Raw genomic sequence first — 23,147 nt, forward strand, 5'->3', positions numbered from 1 at the left:
CGTGGGAAGGCTTTGTGTAAACTAGGATTGTTGTTTTATGATTACATATAATTATGTTTTAGTATCCTTTTATTATCTTAATTTTTTTTTTAAATAATGTATTAAAAATAAAAACAGTAAAATATGAGACAGCTTTTCATGACCGAAGTGCATCGTCTAACCTTTTAATTTTTGTTCAATTATTGGTCAATAAGGGGATTCTCCCAACAAACATACACACACACTTAGATGTATAGACACTCATACTGTAAACACACACACACACACACACACACACACACACACACAGGAGCTGAAACTCCACCACAGAACTGAAAGTGGGTTAATGTCTCGTCTGCTACTTGTGGTGTTTGCAAGATTCTGCACCAGTTTGATATATCGTCAGATAGGTCAGTGTGTGTGTGTGTGTGTGTGTGTGTGTGTGTGTGTGTGTGTGTGTGTGTGTGTGTGAGATCAGATAAGATCTTAATCTGCTCTGATAAGATCCTAACGTGTGAGTATTACATACGATATTGGTGATATTGTAGATGTTATGTAACTCGTGTTATGAATATGATTTGTTTGTCTTTTAAATCCATTCATAAACTGTGGTGGCCATTACACACGGATGTGGAAAGGATGTAAAGAAAGGTATTAATTATAATTACAGACTAAGGGACCGACCGACAAGAGGTGTGTTAGTCAGTAACACATTACATGACATGTCACTTGGACACTTTTACCCAAAGACACTCAGTGCTGTCGACAAAGCTTCTTGCCCAACGGCATGCTGACTGCAGCGGGGATCGAACCCCCTGATTCAAAGGTCTACACACCACTGAGCCACAGCCAGCCTCCATGTAATATTTGGTTTATCTTGAAATAAAATAACGTTTTTGTTGGCATTTAAATATTTATTCATGCGTTTATATATTTTTTATTATTTTATCTTTTCATTATTATTTACTTTGTTGCACTTTACTGTAAATTGTATTTTGTACCATTTTACATCAATTTAAAAAAAACGTTTTGCTTCTTTAGTCAATCGTAATAAACATCATTTAAATAATAATAATTAAAGATTGTTCCACAAACACCACGAGAGTCAAAATTCATATTCAAAACCAAACTTTATTTATTTTCAAGTAGATCAGGTTACACACGGCTTGCTCCCCGCAGGGTGTCACGTTTAAATACCTCCTCCTTCATCGTGATAAATAATTTAAATATTAATAATCCACCATAAGATGGCAACGGAATGAACACCAGAGTCTCTCGGCTCCGGCATTACACTTCCTGATCAATAAATCGATCAAACACTAATCCTTCGAACTCGAGTCAATATAAATAGGTTGTAGAAAAACATTCAATTTAGAAAATAAATACACGTATAAAAGTCGCTGTTATGAAAAGGTCGTGAATCGGACGTTTAGTTTTCGGTGGCGTTCCGGCGCAGCACGCAGAAGTCCTGCAGGTACATGAAGAGGATGTCGATCTCTCCGACCGCTTTGTTGAAGCCCTGCTCCGGAGCCATCTGGGGAACAGAGATACAGGGACCGTCAATACAGGGACACGTCAATACAGGGACACGTCAATACAGGGACACGTCAATACAGGGACACGTCAATACAGGGACACCGTCAATACAGGGACACCGTCAATACAGGGACACCGTCAATACAGGGACACGTCAATACAGGGACACGTCAATACAGGGACACGTCAATACAGGGACACCGTCAATACAGGGACACAGAGACACAGGGACACGTCAATACAGGGACACCGTCAATACAGGGACACGTCAATACAGGGACACCGTCAATACAGGGACACGTCAATACAGGGACACGTCAATACAGGGACACCGTCAATACAGGGACACAGGGACATTGTCAATACAGGGACATGTCAATACAGGGACACAGGGACAAATGAAATATCTATTATATATTTAATTTTTTATGGAGCTTCTGAGCTTCTGCAACAAACTCAAATTCAATTTGACTTCAGGAGGATGAGCAGTAAAGACGCAACATCTCGTCTCCGTGTCTGAACGATGCGACGGTGTTTTTAATCAGGAATAGTTTTGGGGGTAAATTCTCACCTTGTTGAGCTTTCTGCGAAACTGCACGGCGTGATGATGGTCTTGATAATGAGTCACGTTCTGCAGGAACAAAGAAACAGAGCAGGTTAGCAACTGTGTGTGTGTGTGTGTGTGTGTGTGTGTGTGTGTGTGTGTGTGTGTGTGTGTGTGTGTGTGTGTGTGTGTGTGTGTGTGTGTGTGTTCACTCTTGCTAATCGAAACCACAGAAAGCCGATATCAATTTTAAGATCAACCTCATTGCCACCACCACACACACACTGTGTATTGTGAGTATGAAGCTAAAGCAAGCACACCGTTAGCTTAGCATAAAACGGGGTGAAACCACAAGGACAATATGTTTAAAATAAGCTATTTCTATACATTTCTGTTAGTTGTTTTGACGGTAATTACAAACATGATGATGTCCGATGTAATGATCATTTAGAGGTCTGGGTAAAGGTAGCTATATTTCTAAACTTTGGGCAAAGCCAGGCTAGCAGCTTCCAGTCTTTATGCTAAGCTAAGCTAAGCTAACCGGGTACTGACTGAAGCTTTATATTTACCAAATAAGTGTATTACCCACAAATAAAAGTAAACAATAATGTTAATTTGGAAATGTTGGGGAAGGTAGGAATATCTTCTAGGCTAGCAGTTTCCCTCTGTTTCCAGTCTTTATGCTAAGCTAAGCTAACCGGCTAAGTTTAGAACACTCACGCAGCCTTGGTCCTGCAGGTCCTCGCTGACCCGGTTCATGTCCACCTTCAGGCGGGTCATGTTGGGATGAACGTGGTCTCCGCGGTGCTTCAGGATGTTGTTCAGGTAGAAGTCCAGGATGTTAGCGTGGAGGCAGCAGATCTTCATGTGATCCTGGAGGAAAGCAACGTTATTTTAAGGTTTTTCATAATAATACATGACACTTGAGAGGCTTTGACGCAAAAACAAAGAAAATACGTCAAGAGAGAAATACAAACAGAAAAGGGGGGAAAGGTCAGAGTTTGAATGCAGCGAGGGAGGATGGGTTGGGGTCCATCGAGTGGATTTTATAATGTGTTGTTGTTTGTTTGTTTACCTGGTCGGTGTTGACTCTGGGCATCAGCCTGAAGCTGGAGTCTTCCTCCGTCTGCAGACCCTGAGCCTGGAGAAAGAAAAACACAAGACTTGAAAATCAGACATTTATTAAGATTTTTTTTAATTGTATTTATTCCAACCGTTTGATCAAATTGAGTTCTTTTTGTCCGTCTTATATCGTATTATTTTTGAATGTATTCCCGAGAAGTAAATGCAGGCTAAATAAATACAAGTTGTTTACATCTTTCCAATAAAATAAATACTTTGAGGAAATAGTGAATACATTATTTAAGTTGTGTTACGCTAAACAATATGAGATCTAAAAATACTGGATTTTTTCTAATTTGGGATTTAATTAAAATCGTTCTCATTTATGTTTTTTACTATTTCTCTCAATTTAATATTTATTAATGCTGTCTTTACTTTTCTTTAACTTTTATATTTCATGGTTTTATTGTCTATCAGCTTTTGTTGCATCCTGCTTTAATTGTATGTGACTTTTTGTGAAGCTACACCGTGTCGTGAGTTCAGGACTCTTTTAAATAAGTGTCTTATTATGATGTCTGTTCTACAGAGTTACATAAGTGCCAAAAAGACGACATTTTAAAATACATTTGCAGAAGATTAGCTTCTAAATGAAAGTCAAAACGTTCAGATTAAAAGCCAAAATACTGATAAGCTTTTCAAAGTGTGACTTTTACTTTGATAATTCAAATGATGACCGTTATACAAAACATAATATTATAAAACCTACTTTTATTTATTCCTTTTGTAAAGACGCACGTATTCAATTCTTTAACTCACGTGTTTGGAGATGTCCTGAACGGCCTGGTGCGTCTCGGGGTTTCTTAACGGCTCACTGAGCGACCGGTCGACAGGAAGTGATGCCGCCTGCTCGGCCCAGCCAATCAGAAGCAGCGGGAAGAGAACCAACACGGCGGCGGTGGCGGCGCGACGGAGGAAGGAGACGGCGGCGGGAATCATCTTCATTTTTCAGATCGATTCAATTTTCTTAATCCTTTTTGAGGAGAGCGTTTTCTTCGCTGCAAGAACAAACACAACATTAATATAAAGCATAACTGAAAAGAGAGAAAAGACGAGAAGTACTTTAATGATGTGGATACTGTTTGTGTTGCAGCAGCAGAAACAGTATCCACGTAAAGACTAGATACAAACAAGAAAGTGTGTGTGTGTGTGTGTGTGTGTGTGTGTGTGTGTGTGTGTCCTCACCTGCTGGCAGATGCTGTGTGAAGACGACTCTGTGCTCTGTCTCTTTATACAGATCAATCCTCCGCCCACCTTTTCAGAAATATAGGACAGGTAACCATCAAAAAACCCCAAGACACACACACACACACACACACACACACACACACACACACACACACACACACACACACACACACACACACACACACACACACACACACACACACACACACACACACACACACACACACACACACACACACACACACACACACACACACACACACACACACACACACACACACACACACACACACACACACTTTCTTGTTTGTATCTAGTCTTTACGTGGATACTGTTTCTGTGTGTGTTTTGGTAAACTTCCCTAAAAATAACAAACGTGTTGATCCAGCTCTGCTCGAACCACATGACGCAACATTCATTACTCAACGCACCTCGAAGCGTAATTAACTTCTGAATTATTAAAAGACGTCCATGACGCGGTGAAGTGACACACGCAGTTTAATGGCTCAGAAACTCAAACAAGCGTGGAGTAACTCACGTATGTTTTGTGTTTATGGGTGCGGGATTTCATCAATAAAGTTTATTTATAGAGCGCATTCGAAAAGACAAACAACGGGCGACTGAGAAGACAGAACAATAACCCGCATTTATTAAAGTTAAAGGAAAAACAAATCCAATATTAACATCAGAACTTTTTCATTTCTCAGTTATATTTGATATCTCCACCAACAGGGAGGCTGTGGCTCAGTGGGTAGTGTGCTGGACTTCGAATCAGGGGATAGCAGGTTCAAACCCCACTGCAGTCAGCATGTCGTTGTGTCCCTGAGGCCCTTCACCCCAAAGTGCTCCTGTGGGGATCGCCCACAGTGCTGAGTGTGTGAGTCGCTTTGGATAAAAGCGTGTTAGCATGCTAACACCAGCTAGCATCTTTAGCTACTTGTGTGCTTTATGTTGTAACGTGTATTAACCAAGCCCCCAGGAAGTGCGCCGGACTCTGGGGGTCGTTGTGGCCAAAGGGCGGTACTGCAACTCCCAAGTGATTCCGTGGCCGTTTCTCAATCTCGAGGAAACTGGCTTCCAAGCCAATATTTCAAAGATGCTACGTCATCGAGTGCCGCCGAAGGACTGTTCCACTCTACAGCGTACTTGGAATTCCACCGAGGCCGCGTCCTTGGTTTGGGGGTAATCTCGAGGCTGCACATGGGTAGACTTCGCGTCCTTCAAATCCCCACAATGCTTTGCTCACAGACCAATTTCCCAAAATCTGTGGCGGAAAATGTAAGAGGCGGGGCCTCTCATATGACGCACACCTGCACACTTGCTCGCCTCTTCCACTCTTCGTTTTCCGAATACCAGGAAGGATTCTTGCCTCGCTTCTGAAGGAAGTGACTCGGAAGCATCCTTGCGATTGAGAAACGCCCAGTGTCTTCTCACGATGCTAATCGACGGGTTGGGTGTGCAGCTACGATAAGTAATAAGGGTGTTATACCGTGTTTTCTGTGCAGCAATGCGCATTTCCCGCTCGTGGCTAATTCAGAGGCTCAGTGTTAAAAAAAAGATCAGTTCGCCGAGTTTCTTCCCGTTACATGGATATAAAACATTCATAGTTTATTACATCTTAAGAAGGCCGCAGACACTTTTGCTTGCAGATTTTGTGGTTTCGGCCCCTTCGGCGGGTCCTTGGGGCTTAAGAGGTTTTAAGACACTGATAAGGATTTATCAGGACGTATCTGTGTCATCGGCATAGCCTAGGATTCATGAGACTCTTTGTCCTTAGTTAGGGGTGTTTACTGATGTATTTTAGGCTGTAATTTGTATAACCCACATCACTTATTTCATAAAACCAAACACCAATGAAAAAGCCCATTCAATTCAAGACCAGGAAACTGAAAGTACTAACTAATTTACGGGTTTTAGGAGTCATTAAGCAGCACTTTAAGGCCATCAGACAGAAATAAGGGAATACAGGACACAACATGGCAGGATTTAAAGCCCTTTATCCCGTCAGCTAACACCAATTCAATTCCATACAAGAAAGATGCCAACTAGTTTCATTATAGCAGCATTTTAAGGCCATCGTTTCAGACAAGAAAAAGGGAATAGAGGACGTACAATGGCAGGACTTAAAGCCCTTTGTCATGTGCAAAGCGGTGGAAGCAGTGGCGTGTCTGCAGGTAAACCCCCTCGAGCAGGAAAGACGCCTCAGATCTGAACTTGGCTGCAGTCGTTGAGTTTTCCCGTCATTTATTTCCTGGCAGCGTTTTCCTAGCCTATTATTTCCCAGGTGAACAGGGAAGGATCGGGTGGTGCTTTTTCTTTATAACTTCATGGATGTTTTGTGCCTGACGAGGTGTGAGGATCCCTCAGAGACCGATGGCGTGATGAAGGGAATACAGAGGGAGAAGAAAACGCTTGAGGAGATTTAACCAAAAGATATCGCTGTGAAACTTTCCCCTGTTCATTACCGACACTAAAACTACTTTATTACACGCTTTCTGAAGATGACATGTTGGGTATGCAAATGAGGCGTTATGTAATGACAGCTTTTGGTCAATTTGATAGAAGAGAGTAACTCAACTCCTAAATGTGGATTTTGATGATTTCTTTACAAAACACTCTCTAAAAAAATTGGATTGAGGTTTCACCAAGCCCCCGGGAAGTGCGCCGGACTCTGAGGAAAGTATTCGTTGTGGCCAAACGGCGGTACTACACTTCCGTATCAGTCGCTGGGCCCGGAAACACTTTTTCCCATTGACTAACATCGGGAAGGAGACGTCTGTAACTCGTTGGATATTTTTTTGAACTAAATGAACTACCCAGTATGAACGCTCGTATCGCGCTTATTAAAAACATTCGTTCCTCAAAATGTGCTAATGACGTTATTCTGAGAGTTATTTTCCTCGGCATTATGAACGCGCATCCAACCCACGGGACCGCGCAGCCTGGCACGTTCATGTTACGTGTTCAGCACTACATGCGTTTTACCTTTACCCATGGACGCACAATAACAACGGATTATATGATTATATGAATACTTTCGTGACGTTTCGCTTTCTCAAAAGTTGGGCCATTTTGTCTTCATGCGCCAATGAGCAACTCTCATAGGAATGAACGAGGAGGCCACGCTGCATCCAGTTCTTATTATACATCCATGGGTTTGAAGCCTTAAAGTACGGAAGAGGATTAGGGCCAAATGTGACGGATGAGTTGTGAGAAAAAAAGTTCTAATAGTGAGAAAAAAATATTTAAGAATTCCAAAAATTAAAGTCAGAATATCGAGATTTTCAGAAAAAAAAAGGTGAGAAAAAAAGTCAGAATTTTTGGATTATCGAACGAATTCAGAATACCGACTTTTTTCCAAAAACACAGAATTCTGAGATCGAAAAAAATAAAAAGTCAGAATTCTGAGGTTTTTCAGAAAAAAAAACGTCCGTATTCTAAAATGTTCTGAAAAAAGCCACGTTTTTTTTTCTTTCTGACTTTTTTCTCAGAACTGAATGAAACGTTTCCCTTATTGGTCAGATCTCACATCGTGTTCACACTGACCCTAATCCTCTTCTGCAGTGACTCGTGTGAAACGCCCACATGAGAAACTCACTCTGGATTCAACCAAATTCTGATGTTCTCTCTTGAACTGTTGTTTCCCCGCTGCAGCAGCTCCTTCGTCCTCCCACGGTTCCTTCATCCTCCCACGGAGGCTGCGGCTGATTATTTAGCACTATTTATATTTCCATAAACTCTTCAGGTGTCTCATCAGCTGTGCGTCAGAACGAGAAGTCAGTCATGACCTGTCGCAACCTGTCGTACGTACGAGAGCGAGGTAACAATGAGAGGGGAATCACCAAAACAATGGAGACGTTTGGAGATTAATCCAATCATTCAGAAATATGATTCTATTACGCAATCTGGATGAGTTGTGCGTAAAGGAGAGACGACAGGGTGAATACATGTCCCAATGAAACTTCCCCTGTCCTCTCTGTCCTCTCTGCCTCTGGATTTCATACACGTTTCCTTTGATGCAGTGGCTCAGTCTTATTGTCATGTGTGCATACAGTAGCTAAAGTGTAGTTATCTTAGGTCACTTTGAATAGTTAGTTTCTCAGTAGAAGCTGCTGGGACTCGCCAGAACGCCGACACCTCCTCATCTCCACCGCTCCCATGTTTTCTTTTGTGTTGTTAGTTAGTCTCTCTCCGTTGGTGGGCTAATGCTAATAATGCTAATGCTAATAATGCTAATAATGCTAATAATGCTAGTAATGCTAATGCGAGCAAATAAAATGGCGGCTTCACAAAACTTTTCAGAGCCTTACGGGGCGTGGTTTGCAATTCGCCCAGCCAATAGAAATGTGTGCTTTTTTCTCCCCAGGAAAGTCCCACCTCTCTAGCAGGCACTGAAAATGGGAGTAAAAGTTCTCTGAGCTAAGTTCTCTTTTTGGTGGGAACGCAAAATTCCAGGCACTAACGGAACTAAACAGGAAAAGTACTCCAGTGTGAAAGCGCCTAAGGAATAGTGGATAGGAAGAGACGATAGGAGCTGATTTTGGACAATTCGACCGCAACCAAGGTCTTTGAACAAGTCAGTGTTGGTAGCTACCTGCATGTTGCGTGTTTGTATATCCTGCCTGTGTGTAATGTCTGTAAACACAACGTATCAAACCCATTAATAAAGCATGTACTTTTCCCCTGATAGCGAGTTCACGTGATGCTGAAAGCACGGCTCTACATTGTTTGTTCTCTCGATGCAGCGAGAGGAGGGGAACCACCGTCAGTTGGTAATAAAGGAACGACAGGAAGACAGGAATTTTGTTGTGAATTCCAAACATAATAAAGACGGAGTGACGTACGGAGGAACTGAGGTACGTATAATGAACCGGTCGTTGTGTAGATACGGAATAGGGAAATAAACAACACAGAAATATGGAATATTATATTTTGAGGGATTTTATTTTGCCCTTTAAACAAAGAAACAACAATTAAATAAAAAATATTATTAATAACAATTTGTAATACATTTCTAGTGGGTAACAAATATCTACAAATATAAAAATATTTAAATGTTAGTCAAGAACTAATCTGAATCCTGTACTTTCCTACATTACACATCACAGAGACTTTTATTTGAAACACATCTTCAAACACAAATAAAAAATAAAACAAAAGATTTCTAGATACTTAGTTATTTAAATGAATAAAAGCATCCTGTCGATGTCATTCTGTTTGTTGTACGGGTGTGATATCATCAGGGTCATTATCTGCAATGACATGTCAATAAATATGAATACTTTTATAAGTCTGATGAAAATGATTTAAGCTTTTAACGCACAGATGTTTAAAAATAGATACCTAGAAACAAGTATCTGCAGCAGAAGAAGAGAGGAAGAGAGGAAGTACGGCACGTTTTTGGAAACCTGTCGAACGCCATTCCCTTCAACTGGAGAGTTTAGACTTCCTCTTCTCTCTACTTTAAAGAGTCCTCTCCTGCTGATGTTCAGGTGTATATCAGTATGTAGTGTCTCTACTTTAAAGAGTCCTCTCCTGCTGATGTTCAGGTGTATATCAGTATGTAGTGTCTCTACTTTAAAGAGTTCTCTCCTGCTGATGTTCAGGTGTATATCAGTATGTAGTGTCTCTACTTTAAAGAGTCCTCTCCTGCTGATGTTCAGGTGTATATCAGTATGTAGTGTCTCTACTTTAAAGAGTCCTCTCCTGCTGATGTTCAGGTGTATATCAGTATGTAGTGTCTCTACTTTAAAGAGTTCTCTCCTGCTGATGTTCAGGTGTATATCAGTATGTAGTGTCTCTACTTTAAAGAGTCCTCTCCTGCTGATGTTCAGGTGTGTATCAGTATGTAGTGTCTCTACTTTAAAGAGTCCTCTCCTGCTGATCTTCAGGTGTATATCAGTATGTAGTGTCTCTACTTTAAAGAGTCCTCTCCTGCTGATGTTCAGGTGTATATCAGTATGTAGTGTCTCTACTTTAAAGAGTCCTCTCCTGCTGATGTTCAGGTGTATATCAGTATGTAGTGTCTCTACTTTAAAGAGTCCTCTCCTGCTGATGTTCAGGTGTATATCAGTATGTAGTGTCTCTACTTTAAAGAGTCCTCTCCTGCTGATGTTCAGGTGTATATCAGTATGTAGTGTCCCTACTTTAAAGAGTCCTCTCCTGCTGATGTTCAGGTGTATATCAGTATGTAGTGTCTCTACTTTAAAGAGTCCTCTCCTGCTGATGTTCAGGTGTATATCAGTATGTAGTGTCTCTACTTTAAAGAGTCCTCTCCTGCTGATGTTCAGGTGTATATCAGTATGTAGTGTCTCTACTTTAAAGAGTTCTCTCCTGCTGATGTTCAGGTGTATATCAGTATGTAGTGTCTCTACTTTAAAGAGTTCTCTCCTGCTGATGTTCAGGTGTATATCAGTATGTAGTGTCCCTACTTTAAAGAGTCCTCAACATAATGACATGAAAGCATCTATGACTTCATTATAAAACACAGCGTGATTTTCAGCAGCTATTAAAAAAACATGATATTTAACTCAAGCCCATAATACTGTACAGTCGTGGTTAGACTCAGCTGTGGTGGGGGTCAGGGGTCAGGGGTCAGAGGTCAGAGGTCATCTCTTTCCCCAGAAACTCTCTCGTCTCTGAGCTCGCTGCAGGACGACGGACGCCGCTGAGCAGGAAGTCGCCGAACGCCACGACATCGCCGACAAACGGTCGTCTAGGAATCGAGAGGACACGTTTAAATAATGAGAGAAGGTAACTAATGTACGAGACAATAACAACAACAAAAACATGAACGAGGAGACAACAGGGCGAATTACAGGGAAGATTGTTATAACTATTATGTTTCTACTTACAGAACTTACCGTATGTTTAACATTATTTATATTAATATTATTATTTATGTAGTCATTACAATTATTATCATCATTATTTATTTATTTAATTTACTAATTAACTTAATAATACTAGTTTGAATAGATATTGGTTGTTGTTGTTGTTGTTGTTGTTGCTGCTGCTGTACCTTCACGCTGGCTGCAGCCTCCTGAGCAACACAGCTGCTCTCTGAACCTCAGCCCCAGCTCCCCTGAGGACACATGTTGAAACACAGGAGGGACAGTCATTGGAATTGATGACGACTCTTTTATTCATATTCTATTTTCCAGCTCGTGATGTGAAAGGAGATCTGTTGATGAGACTGGACGAGAAGGAAGTGAAGCGAGGGGAGAAACACTCGTTGATCCGATGCAAATGCTTCCTCACAGAAGAAGCAGAAACACCTCCTTCTTTTAAACTAAAACAGAGCTCTGGATTTTCTCAGTTGTTGTTTTTTTGAAGATTTGAAAACAAGTACTGATGCTGAGGCCGATATTTAAGAGCTTTCTTAGCGCTGATGTTCTAACAGTCAGACTGCTCTGAAGATGGAGGTGATATTCTATTCATGTTCTCGTTCACACAGTCGCTGATTTGTGCCGGCCGTCTTTCTGTATTTCCTTTCTCCTGTGATATGACTTGATCGCTTTAAACTCCGCACACTGAGCTCTGATTGGTCAGCAGGCAGTGCTTTCACTGAGTTGAGCTCTTAGCCTGCAACCTAACCAGGCTAGCCGTTCAGCATCAGTTACCATGGAGATCTAGCCCGCTAAGAAGAGAACCAGCGTCGTAGGACCGGAAACCCCGAGTTAACCTGAAGTTAGCCGCTAAGAGAACATCCGGCTTCGTAGTGCAGGCCTCTGGGGGGCATCCCTTCATTTAATATCTATTTTATTATTGATTGTACTTGAATGAAAAACACAAAATGTATACAAATAATTAACCTATTCTAAAAACTAACACATTTAAATAATACAATGGACAAATTGTTGACAATTTATAGATAATCTGATTGTAAACAAATGATCGTAGTGATCGAACGTTTCATATTTAATTAGGGTTTTAAAGTAAATAAAATCCTCAGTTGTTTTTTTCTGGAATAAGTATAATAATTAGGCTATTTATTTATTTATTTTTAGTAAATAAAATAAATAATAAAAAAGCAAAAATAAATATGTCCTGGTCGCAAAACATTTTAATATATATCATATAAGTTCTAATAAGTTCTGTTATTAGCTGGCTTCATGTTGGACTGTTGCAAAGTTTCATACGTTTTGTTTTCTGATAGATAACTAGTAAGCAAACTCTTGTTTACAGTTTGAGTTGTATTCTTCTTTTTAAGGCAAAATGCTAATCAGTTGCTGCTTCCATCTCATGTTGGGAGCATTTCTTCACTGTTTTCTGATATCAGCTCGTAAGCTGGACTGTTCCTGTAATTTATTCACTTATTTAATGTTTTAAAAGCTGCAGGTTAATATCTTAAACGCCTCACCGTTGTGCTGGAAGTCGGCGGTCCTCAGAGTGCCTTGAATGCAGTGCTGAGGGGGCGGGGCTACAGGAGGAGGGGAAGTCTGCTTCAACCTGATTGGTTTAGAGGCAGGACTGACAGTTGGCTTGTTGTCGGGGGACGAGGCAGATGTTTTGGAGTGGGCGGAGTTATGTTCAGACCACGCCTCCTTCGGGGTGATCTGCATAGCAACTGTAGTCTCCGCGCCCACTGCCATGGAAACAGAGGAGCCACATCTCTGGACACAACAAAAAACCAAACATCAGAAACTAATATATGTTATTAAGTAATATAATATATATAATTAAAATAATATATCTGAATGATATGTAACGTTAGTTAATTTAATATAATCAAGTGCATTTTTTAAAAACATAATATAGTTTAATTTAATTCTATATCATCAAAAATATGTTCTATATTTATAATATAATATAATTTAATTAAATGTAATAAAGCTTAGTTTAATGTAATATATTTTAATATAAAATAATATATTTTAATAAAATAATTTAATATGAAATCATTTCATATAATAAAATATTATAGAAGCTAATGTTGTATAATTTAATGTAACATAATATACTGTAGCAGCAATTAGAACAATTTACAGCATTTTAATGATTGATTATAATATCACCCGTTTGGTTGCTGATGAGTCATCACCGCTCTTCATTTTCCCCACCAGTATAGCGCCTCCTGGAGGACAAACAGAGGTCAGAGGTCACACTGAGAGGGGGTGTGTGTGTGTGTGTGTGTGTGTGTGTGTGTGTGTGTGTGTGTGTGTGTGTGTGTGTGTGTGTGTGTGTGTGTGTGTGTGTGTGTGTGTGTGTGTGTGTACCAGTGGCAGGTGTGGTGAGATCATGGTGAGTTCTCTGAGTCGGTCGTATCTTCAGCCTCGGAGTCGGTAACCTTCCCTCCTCCCTACACACACACACACACACACACACACACACACACACACACACACACAGTCACACACACACACACACACACACACACACACACACGGTTAATCTTCTGCGGTCGGAAAGAGTATTTAACGGCTTCTTAATCCACTTTCCTAGAGTAGTATTCAGAGTACAGATTTCTTCTAGATCTTACTCGTCTGCTTCTTCTTCTTCTCCGCAGACCGATCGTCTCTCAGGAGTTTTAGTTCTTCCGGAAGCCGCCGACCTCTGACTGGAGTTACTGCAAACAAAAACACAATTAGACATCAGCAGGGAGAGAAGATTTCCCATGATGCTCTCTGCCGTCTCACCTGTTGAGCTCCAGAGCCTCCACAGGTGACGGGGGGGCAGAGGTCAGAGGGTGAGGGGAGGGGGGGTGAGAGCAAGAGCTGGCCGCCTCCCACAGAGCGTTGTGATTGGACAGCAGCTGGCTCAGGTGGTCTCTGCAGAAGTTCGATCCCCACGCCCGGCGACGGTACGACATCGCCTGCTGCCGCAACTCCTCCACCTGCAGGGAGAGTCCGTTTAATTAAACAATACGTTTTACAAATCATTATCTTTAGAGGTTTTCAGTTGCTGTAGATCAGAGGCGTCAAACCCGATTTCATCCCGGGCCACATCAGCATTAAGGTTGGAACTTTAAGACTATATAAAATATACATATACATAATGTAGTATTACTTTACTGCCTCTGCATTGGATGATTATAACTTCATGATTAACTACGTCTGAAAGCAGAAGTCAAATAATTGCAATTCTCTTCAGTGCGCATGTTACAAAATGAGATGCATTGTGGGACATGTAGTCTATGGGCAACGTGGTTCTGTGAAGCGGCATGTCACCGTATTATATTCTTTCAGAGCTCTTGAGGGCCACGCGAAACGAAGCCTTGAGTTTGACGTCTGCTGTAGACGGTTAATCAGCTGATGGCATCGTCTTATCATTAACTTCACGGTTTCATCACGTAGAATACTGCACGTAGAATACGTTAAAAAAACAGTCAAATGAGATACGTTTCAAAATAAAAGCGCCGCAGCGTTTCCAGTGGACGGACGGACAACTTATTTTGTCATGGTTTTTATTCTACACTGAACAAAAATATAAACGCAACACTTTTGTTTTTGCTCCCATTCTTCATGAGATGAACTCAAAGAACTAAAACATTTTCTATAAACACAAAATAACCATTTCTCTCAAATATTGTTCACAAATCTGAAAGAATGTGTGATAGTGAGCACTTCTCCTTTGCCGAGATAATCCATCCCACCTCGCAGGTGTGGCATATCAAGATGCTGATCAGACAGCATGGTTATTGCACAGGTGTGCCTTAGGCTGGCCACGATAAAAGGCCACTCTGAAACGTGCAGTTTTGCTTTATTGGGGGGGTCTGGGGGGGTCCGAAAACCAGGCAGTATCTGGTGTGAGGGGTTGGGGTAGGGTAATGTTGTGAATCGAGTGGCCCATGGTGGTGGTGGGGTTATGGTATGGGCAGGCGTATGTTATGGACGACGAACACAGGCCACTCGATTCACAACATTACCCTACCCGTACCCCTCACACCAGATACTGACTGGTTTTCGGACCCCCCCCCAGACCCCCCCAATAAAGCAAAACTGCACGTTTCAGAGTGGCCTTTTATCGTGGCCAGCCTAAGGCACACCTGTGCAATAATCATGCTGTCTAATCAGCATCTTGATATGCCACGCCTGTGAGGTGGGATGGATTATCTCGGCAAAGGAGAAGTGCTCACTATCACACATTTTTTCAGATTTGTGAACAATATTTGAGAGAAATGGTTATTTTGTGTTTAAAGAACATGTTTTAGATCTTTGAGTTCATCTCATGAAACATGGGAGCAAAAACAAAAGAGTTGCGTTTATATTTTTGTTCAGTGTATTAACGTGTTGTTGCCTTTCATTATAACACAGCAGGAGTTTTTCTACTGAGTCTCTGATCTTGTCTATAAGATATATACATTCCCGTAAACAAGATGTCTCCTGACGTAAACAACAACAACGTGACGTCGGAGCTCCGTGAAAACAAAGCTGTCTCTAACGCTCTGTGTGATACTCAGATTTCTGGAGTCATCAAACGGTTTCTGAGGAACAGAAATATTGTGTGACGGGGAAAATCTGCTTTTGGGTTTGAGGGCGCGGCGCCCCCGTTACCCGGTGCTGACATTCTGCGCATGCAATCTTGCTTCAGAACGTAGGAATGGCCTGCTCTGATATTTGAAAACGGAATTGCAGTTTTATTGCTAATAGATTATCAGACCATTTCAAAGGGGACATATTGGATATTAACCTATGGATGAACTACAGCATCGTTTTTATCGTTTTAATGCCACTGAAGGCCAGTTTTGACCAGACAAAGACCCAGGTAAGCCATGTTAGCGTTTTAGGCTACCTAGCGCCACATGTTTTGATGTACGTTTTTGTTGATAACGTCGCGAGTTTGTATCTTTCAGTGTTAAGGTGGGCACCTTTAGATTCTGTGTCTCCTTGCGATCATAAACGATGTGTTGGATGTGCAGCTAGGATAAGTAATAAGGGAGCTAGGAGTGATTTTCGGTGCTGTAATAGGTTAGCATTTTTCGCTCAGAGCTAATTCAGAGGGTCACTGTTAGCATTGTGTGTTTTTTTGGAAAATAAAAATAAAAAAAGATCAGTTAAATTAGTTTTTTTCCGTTATATGGATATAAAATATTCATAGTTTATTAAATATTAAGGTTCCTAAGACGTTGTTTCCTGCAAATGACGCGATTTCGGCCCCGGAACCGCGGGGCTTAAGCCTTTCAAGTACTACAGAGGTCATTTTTAATACGGTTGTTTTATGTCATGTGTTGCTCTTATTCACAGAACATATTAGAGAGGCTTTTTTAAGCTGGTTTAAAAACACTTCCAGTCGTTTAATCAAAGCGTTCATTCCTCCGTGGCGTTCTCCCAGCCACCGCCCGGTGAACGCATATCAGCAGCCAGTTGGAAGGAAGCTCGGATTGGTTTTTGATATTGCAGTGTTTGGCACGAAAACTAAAACACCATGACCCACAGCCAGAAGGTGTGAACGTATTCTTTAAATATCAGGGATGAAAATGTAAAAGAGACATTTGTAGAATTGTTGGTCCTGCGCGGGTTAAAGGGATCTTCTTCATGTGGTGTGCATGAACTCTTCGACCAGTAAGTGTTTCATCTTGCAAGGTGGATACCCCTTACTCATACGACACTTTCCACCTACCTGTGTGTGTGCGCGTGTGTGTGTGTGTGTGTGTGTGTGTGTGTGTGTGTGTGACTAACAGAGAGTTGTTTCCCTGAAATGAAGCTCTGTGGTTTCACCGCTGACACTCAGCACTCTAGTTTTCCATCAGCAAAACTCACACACAACAAAAAGTTGATCTCAAATCCCCTGAACCCCAGATCAACCGGCCACACACACACACACACACACACACACACACACACACACACACACACACACACACACACACACACACACACACACACACACACACACACACACACACACACACACACACACACACACACACACACACACACACACACACACACACACACACACACACACACACACACACACACACACACACACACACACACACACACACACACACACACACACACACACACACACACACACACACCCTGCAGTCTACAAAGTACGTCAGACTAGCTGCACCTTCACCAGCTACCCTGCAGTCTACAAAGTACGTCAGACTAGCTGCACCTCCACCAGCTACCCTGCAGTCTACAAAGTACGTCAGACTAGCTGCACCTTCACCAGCTACCCTGCAGTCTACAAAGTACTTCAGACTAGCTGCTCCTTCACCAGCTACCCTGCAGTCTACAAAGTACGTCAGACTAGCTGCACCTCCACCAGCTACCCTGCAGTCTACAAAGTACGTCAGACTAGCTGCACCTTCACCAGCTACCCTGCAGTCTACAAAGTACTTCAGACTAGCTGCTCCTTCACCAGCTACCCTGCAGTCTACAAAGTACTTCAGACTAGCTGCACCTTCACCAGCTACCCTGCAGTCTACAAAGTACTTCAGACTAGCTGCTCCTTCACCAGCTACCCTGCAGTCTACAAAGTACTTCAGACTAGCTGCACCTTCACCAGCTACCCTGCAGTCTACAAAGTACTTCAGACTAGCTGCTCCTTCACCAGCTACCCTGCAGTCTACAAAGTACTTCAGACTAGCTGCACCTTCACCAGCTCTGAGAACACTTTCATGATCAATCATTATAAACATATCATATATATTATTCTGAAATGGACCAATCTGCACAACGACTACTTTCACTGTCTTTCACTATATTCTGATGAGAATACTTTTCTACTTTCACTTGAGGGACATTTTGAATGCAGGACTTTTACTGTGACAGAGTATTCCTACACTCTGGTACTTCTACTTTTACTAAGTACAAGGTCTGAGTACTTCTACTTTTACTCAAGTACAAGATCTGAGTACTTCTACTTTTACTCAAGAACAAGATCTGAGTACTTCTACTTTTACTCAAGTACAAGATCGGAGTACTTCTACTTTTACTACAGAACAAGATCTGAGTACTTTTACTAAGTATTAGATCTGAGTACTTTGACTTTTACTCAAGTATTGGATCTGAGTACTTCTACTTTTACTCAAGAACAAGACCTGAGTACTTCTACTTTTACTCAAGAACAAGATCTGAGTACTTCTACTTTTACTCAAGTACAGGATCTGAGTACTTCTACTTTTACTCAAGTACTAGATCTGAGTACTTCTACTTTTACTCAAGAACAAGACCTGAGTACTTCTACTTTTACTCAAGAACAAGATCTGAGTACTTCTACTTTTACTCAAGAACAAGATCTGAGTACTTCTACTTTTACTCAAGAACAAGATCTGAGTACTTCTACTTTTACTCAAGAACAAGATCTGAGTACTTCTACTTTTACTCAAGTACAAGATCTGAGTACTTCTACTTTTACTCAAGAACAAGATCTGAGTACTTCTACTTTTACTCAAGAACAAGACCCGAGTACTTCTACTTTTACTCAAGAACAAGATCTGAGTACTTCTACCTTTACTGAAGTACAAGATCTGAGTACTTCTACTTTTACTCAAGAACAAGATCTGAGTACTTCTACTTTTACTCAAGAACAAGATCTGAGTACTTCTACTTTTACTCAAGTACAAGATCTGAGTACTTCTACTTTTACTACAGAACAAGATCTGAGTACTTTTACTTTTACTAAGTATTAGATCTGAGTACTTTGACTTTTACTCAAGTATTGGATACTTCTACTTTTACTCAAGAACAAGACCTGAGTACTTCTACTTTTACTCAAGAACAAGATGTGAGTACTTCTACTTTTACTCAAGTACAAGATCTGAGTACTTCTACTTTTACTCAAGAACAAGATCTGAGTACTTCTACTTTTACTCAAGAACAAGATCTGAGTACTTCTACTTTTACTCAAGAACAAGATCTGAGTACTTCTACTTTTACTCAAGCACAAGATCTGAGTACTTCTAATTATACTCAAGTACAAGACCTGAGTACTTCTACTTTTACTCAAGCACAAGATCTGAGTACTTCTACTTTTACTCAAGTACAAGATCTGAGTACTTCTACTTTTACTCAAGAACAAGATCTTAGTACTTCTACTTTTACTCAAGTACCAGATCTGAGTACTTCTACTTTTACTCAAGCACAAGATCTGAGTACTTCTACTTTAACTCAAGTACAAGATCTGAGTACTTCTACTTTTACAGCTGTGTGGTGATTTCTGTTGTTTACATATGATATGACAATGCAGCCGTTGAATATTTGAGCCTCTTAAATTAGAGGATTTCTTAAAGTGGACCTGTCATGCTATATTAGAATGATATATTGTCGGCCAAACTTATATAAAACATGTCTGTGAAGCTTTTTTTTCAAAATACCAAACAGATCATGCGTTTTAGCCTCATTTCGCTCTATTTGCTCTATTTGCTCTTTTCCAGCCCTGCTTTTACAAGGGCTGAATCTGAGAAGTCTTCTTCGCTGCTTTTGTGGCAGACTGCAGCACCACCTACAGGCCTGGCATATCTACTACAGCGCCACCTACAGGCCTGGCATATCTACTGCAGCGCCACCTACAGGCCTGGCATATCTACTACAGCGCCACCTACAGGCCTGGCATATCTACTACAGCGCCACCTACAGGCCTGGCATATCTACTACAGCGCCACCTACAGGCCTGGCATATCTACTACAGCGCCATCTACAGGCCTGGCATATCTACTGCAGCGCCACCTACAGGCCTGGCATATCTACTACAGCGCCACCTACAGGCCTGGCATATCTACTACAGCGCCATCTACAGGCCTGGCATATCTACTGCAGCGCCACCTACAGGCCTGGCATATCTACTACAGCGCCACCTACAGGCCTGGCATATCTACTGCAGCGCCACCTACAGGCCTGGCATATCTACTACAGCGCCACCTACAGGCCTGGCATATCTACTGCAGCGCCACCTACAGGCCTGGCATATCTACTACAGCGTCTTCAGCGCTTTCGAACGGCAATGGCCGTGGCTGCCTCCCCCTGATAGGTGGAGAGCTGGCCATATAGGCGGAGCTCCTCGTTCCTGACGTCAGAGAATTTTCAAATCTGGATCAGTCTATATCAGATCCGTTGCAGCCCCGTTTTTAGAGATTTGGGTACGGAGGAAAAGAGAGAGGGTTGTGTTCCCTGACACACCGGGGACACATATTCATGTATAAAAGACGTACCAAAGTGCATTTTGCACGATACAGTAGGTCCCCTTTAAAACTAAATATTTCTGGTTGTTTAGTAGGAAATTAGACATTTCAAGAGGTCACATTTGGCGCTGTGAATGTGATGGACACTTCACTTCATGATGGGTCAGAATGAAATGAATCTGTTTGCAGCGGTGTTTTAAGTCGTGGTTATTAAGATGTCCTCTGACCTGACGGGCGTCTCGGTCCGAGGCTCCGTGTCTCTCGGGGATTCTGCAGAGAGGAGAAGAACAGCTGGACTGAAACTCTGTCAACACCCTGTCACACACACACACACACACACACACACACACACACACACACACACACACACACACACACACACACACACACACACACACACACACACACACACACACACACACACACACACACACACACACACACACACACACACACACACACACACACACACACACACACACACACACACACACACACACACACACACACACACACACACACACACACACACACACACACACACACACACACACACACACACACACACACACACACACACACACACACACACACACACACACACTTTCTACTTTTTTTAGTGCCCTTTCTATTTTGAGATGTTTACATTTTAGAATTGTAATTTAATTTCTCTAATGTGCAACGCCTTGTCTTTTATGCTGATGCAAAGCAAACATTTCCCAAATATAGGATCAATAAAGTACTTCTTATCTTCCACAGAGCTGTACCAGAGGAGATTGGCAAGATCCCGCTTTAATTTCCATATCGGGAAACTAGATAGAACCCGTCTGGGGAGGAGATGGGCCGGAGAGTCGGAGCAGCGGGAGCGGTACTGCAGTCGCTTTACCGCACCGTGTGACGAGAAGGGAGCTGAGCCAGAAGGCAAAGCTCTCTGTCTACCGGGCCGTGTTCGTTCCTACCCTCACCTACGGTCATGAAGGATGGGTCACGACCGAAAGAACGAGATCGCGGATACAAGCGGCCGAGATGGGTTTCCTCCGCCGGGTGGCTGGTGTCTCCCTTAGGGATAAGGTGAGAAGTTCGGTCATCAGGGAGGGACTCGGAGTTGAGCCGCTCCTCCTTCGCGTCGAAAGGAGCCAGTTGAGGTGGTTCGGGCACCTAGTTAGGATGCCACCTGGGCGCCTCCCTAGGGAGGTGTTCCAGGCACGTCCAGCTGGGAGGAGACCAAGGGGTAGACCTAGGACCAGGTGGAGGGATTATATCTCTTCTGGCCTGGGAGCGCCTTGGGACCCCCCAGTCAGAGCTGGTTGATGAGGGGAACGTTTGGGGCTCTCTGCTGGAACTGATACCCCGAGACCCGACCACGGAGAAGCGGAGAAGATGGATCTCATTTATTCTGATAATCTCTTAGATTCAGGATTTAATAAGAACATCTAAAGGGAGGATTTCTTATAACATACATCAAAGACAGGTAAGACCATCACACACTGAAACGCACCTGTGTGTTCTGTGCACCTGAGGAGGAGGGGGGGGCGGGACTTCCTGTTTCTGAGGGGTGGCTACTTCCTGTTTGGGGCGGGGCTTCTTATCTGGCTCCTCCCTCCTCTTCTTGTTGGTCTGGAGAGAAAAATAGAAGCTTTAATGAGAACATTTAAAGTGTTGGTCCTTCATACAGAAATAAGTGTGTGTGTGTGTGTGTGTGTGTGTGTGTGTGTGCCTTGTGTGTGTACCTTGTGTGTGTGATGCAGGTGTTTCCGGAGGCGGGGCTCTGGGGGCGGGGCTTGACCCAGGAAGCTGCGGCGATATTCTGTTTCCATGGGAACGGGGTGTTTCTTAAAAGGGGGCACAGACCTGCTGCTGTGGAGCACCTGAGGAGGTCAGAGGTCACTTAAATCATTTTTACTGATAAAACGTGTAAAAGATTAAGAAACACACTTTATTTGAATAAAATAAGTTTATATGAATCAAAAGCAGAGAGACTGATATAAACAACCAGCAGTCTACCTCCACCTAGTGGACAGGCAGCTGAACTACATGTATTACAATAATAATATTAACAGTAATAATAATGAATGTAATGTATCACCTAAAAGAAGTAGTTAATATAAAAAGGAGAAACGCTCATAGTATTATATTAAAACTGGTCAAAGAACGATCAGACTGCAAGGACTCTGGGCGTGACCCTAGATAACCACCTGTCCTTCACTGCAAACATCGCTGCTGCAACCCGCTGCTGCAGATACAGGCTGTACAGCATCAGGAGGACGCGTCCCCAGCTGACCCAGAAAGCCATGCAGGTTCTGGTCCAGGCTCTCGTCACCTCACGCCTAGACTACTGCAGCTCCCTCCTGGCTGGTCTACCTGCATGTGCCATCCGACCTCTCTCACCCAGAATGCAGCGGCTCGTCTGGTCTTCAACCTTCCTGAATGTTCCCACACCACCCGCTCCTCCGCTCCCTCCACTGGCTTCCAGTAACTGCTAGAATCCACTTCAAGACCCTGGTGCTTGCGTACCATGCTGCGAATGGATCTGGCCCTTCCTACATCCAGGACATGGTTAAACCGTGCACCCCAGCTCGTGCTCTATACGCTCTGCATCAGTCTCACTATCAACAGCAATTCAACCCACAGCTTTATTTATAGTGTACCTGTTGTGCGGTCAGTATTGGCGAAGCAGCAGCTGCAGATGTCTTCCAGCTGAACTGT

General features: G+C 42.4%; 2 protein-coding genes across 3 annotated transcripts in view; both read right to left on the reverse strand.

The window, feature by feature from the left end:
- Positions 1 to 1,145: 1,145 nt before the first annotated feature.
- il22 (interleukin 22) lies at positions 1,146 to 4,123 on the reverse strand. Its single transcript, XM_034078855.1, has 5 exons — positions 3,938 to 4,123; positions 3,135 to 3,200; positions 2,780 to 2,932; positions 2,087 to 2,146; positions 1,146 to 1,513 (listed from the first exon to the last, which is right to left on the reverse strand). The coding sequence occupies exons 1-5, from the start codon at positions 4,121 to 4,123 to the stop codon at positions 1,409 to 1,411; spliced, it is 570 nt and encodes a 189-aa protein (XP_033934746.1). The 3' UTR covers positions 1,146 to 1,408.
- A 6,522-nt stretch (positions 4,124 to 10,645) lies between these two features.
- The window catches only part of mdm1 (Mdm1 nuclear protein), an 18,293-nt gene continuing 5,791 nt past the window's right edge, over positions 10,646 to 23,147 (reverse strand). For both annotated transcript variants that reach the window (XM_034078852.2, XM_034078851.2), the window contains exons 6-16: positions 23,090 to 23,147; positions 22,172 to 22,309; positions 21,940 to 22,058; positions 20,669 to 20,711; positions 14,005 to 14,201; positions 13,848 to 13,934; positions 13,585 to 13,667; positions 13,384 to 13,442; positions 12,729 to 12,981; positions 11,388 to 11,450; positions 10,646 to 11,081 (exon numbers count right to left, since the gene is read on the reverse strand). The exon at positions 23,090 to 23,147 is cut by the window's right edge and continues 59 nt beyond it. In XM_034078852.2, coding sequence (XP_033934743.1) covers positions 10,975 to 11,081; positions 11,388 to 11,450; positions 12,729 to 12,981; positions 13,384 to 13,442; positions 13,585 to 13,667; positions 13,848 to 13,934; positions 14,005 to 14,201; positions 20,669 to 20,711; positions 21,940 to 22,058; positions 22,172 to 22,309; positions 23,090 to 23,147 — 1,207 coding nt within the window. In that variant the 3' untranslated portion in view covers positions 10,646 to 10,974. The remainder of the gene's footprint in view (positions 11,082 to 11,387; positions 11,451 to 12,728; positions 12,982 to 13,383; positions 13,443 to 13,584; positions 13,668 to 13,847; positions 13,935 to 14,004; positions 14,202 to 20,668; positions 20,712 to 21,939; positions 22,059 to 22,171; positions 22,310 to 23,089) is intronic.

The sequence above is a fragment of the Pseudochaenichthys georgianus genome, unplaced genomic scaffold (genome assembly GCF_902827115.2).
Source record: "Pseudochaenichthys georgianus unplaced genomic scaffold, fPseGeo1.2 scaffold_501_arrow_ctg1, whole genome shotgun sequence".
NCBI classification, from domain to species: Eukaryota; Metazoa; Chordata; class Actinopteri; order Perciformes; family Channichthyidae; genus Pseudochaenichthys; species Pseudochaenichthys georgianus.

Coding starts and splice junctions, on each gene's coding strand:
- il22 (XM_034078855.1), bottom strand. CDS start 4,123: ATGAAGATGATTCCCGCCGCCGTCTCCTTCCTCCGTCGCGCCGCCACC. Junction 2,933..3,134: donor CCAGAGTCAACACCGACCAG/GTAAACAAACAA, acceptor GCTTTCCTCCAG/GATCACATGAAGATCTGCTG. Junction 1,514..2,086: donor TTCGCAGAAAGCTCAACAAG/GTGAGAATTTAC, acceptor TCTGTTCCCCAG/ATGGCTCCGGAGCAGGGCTT.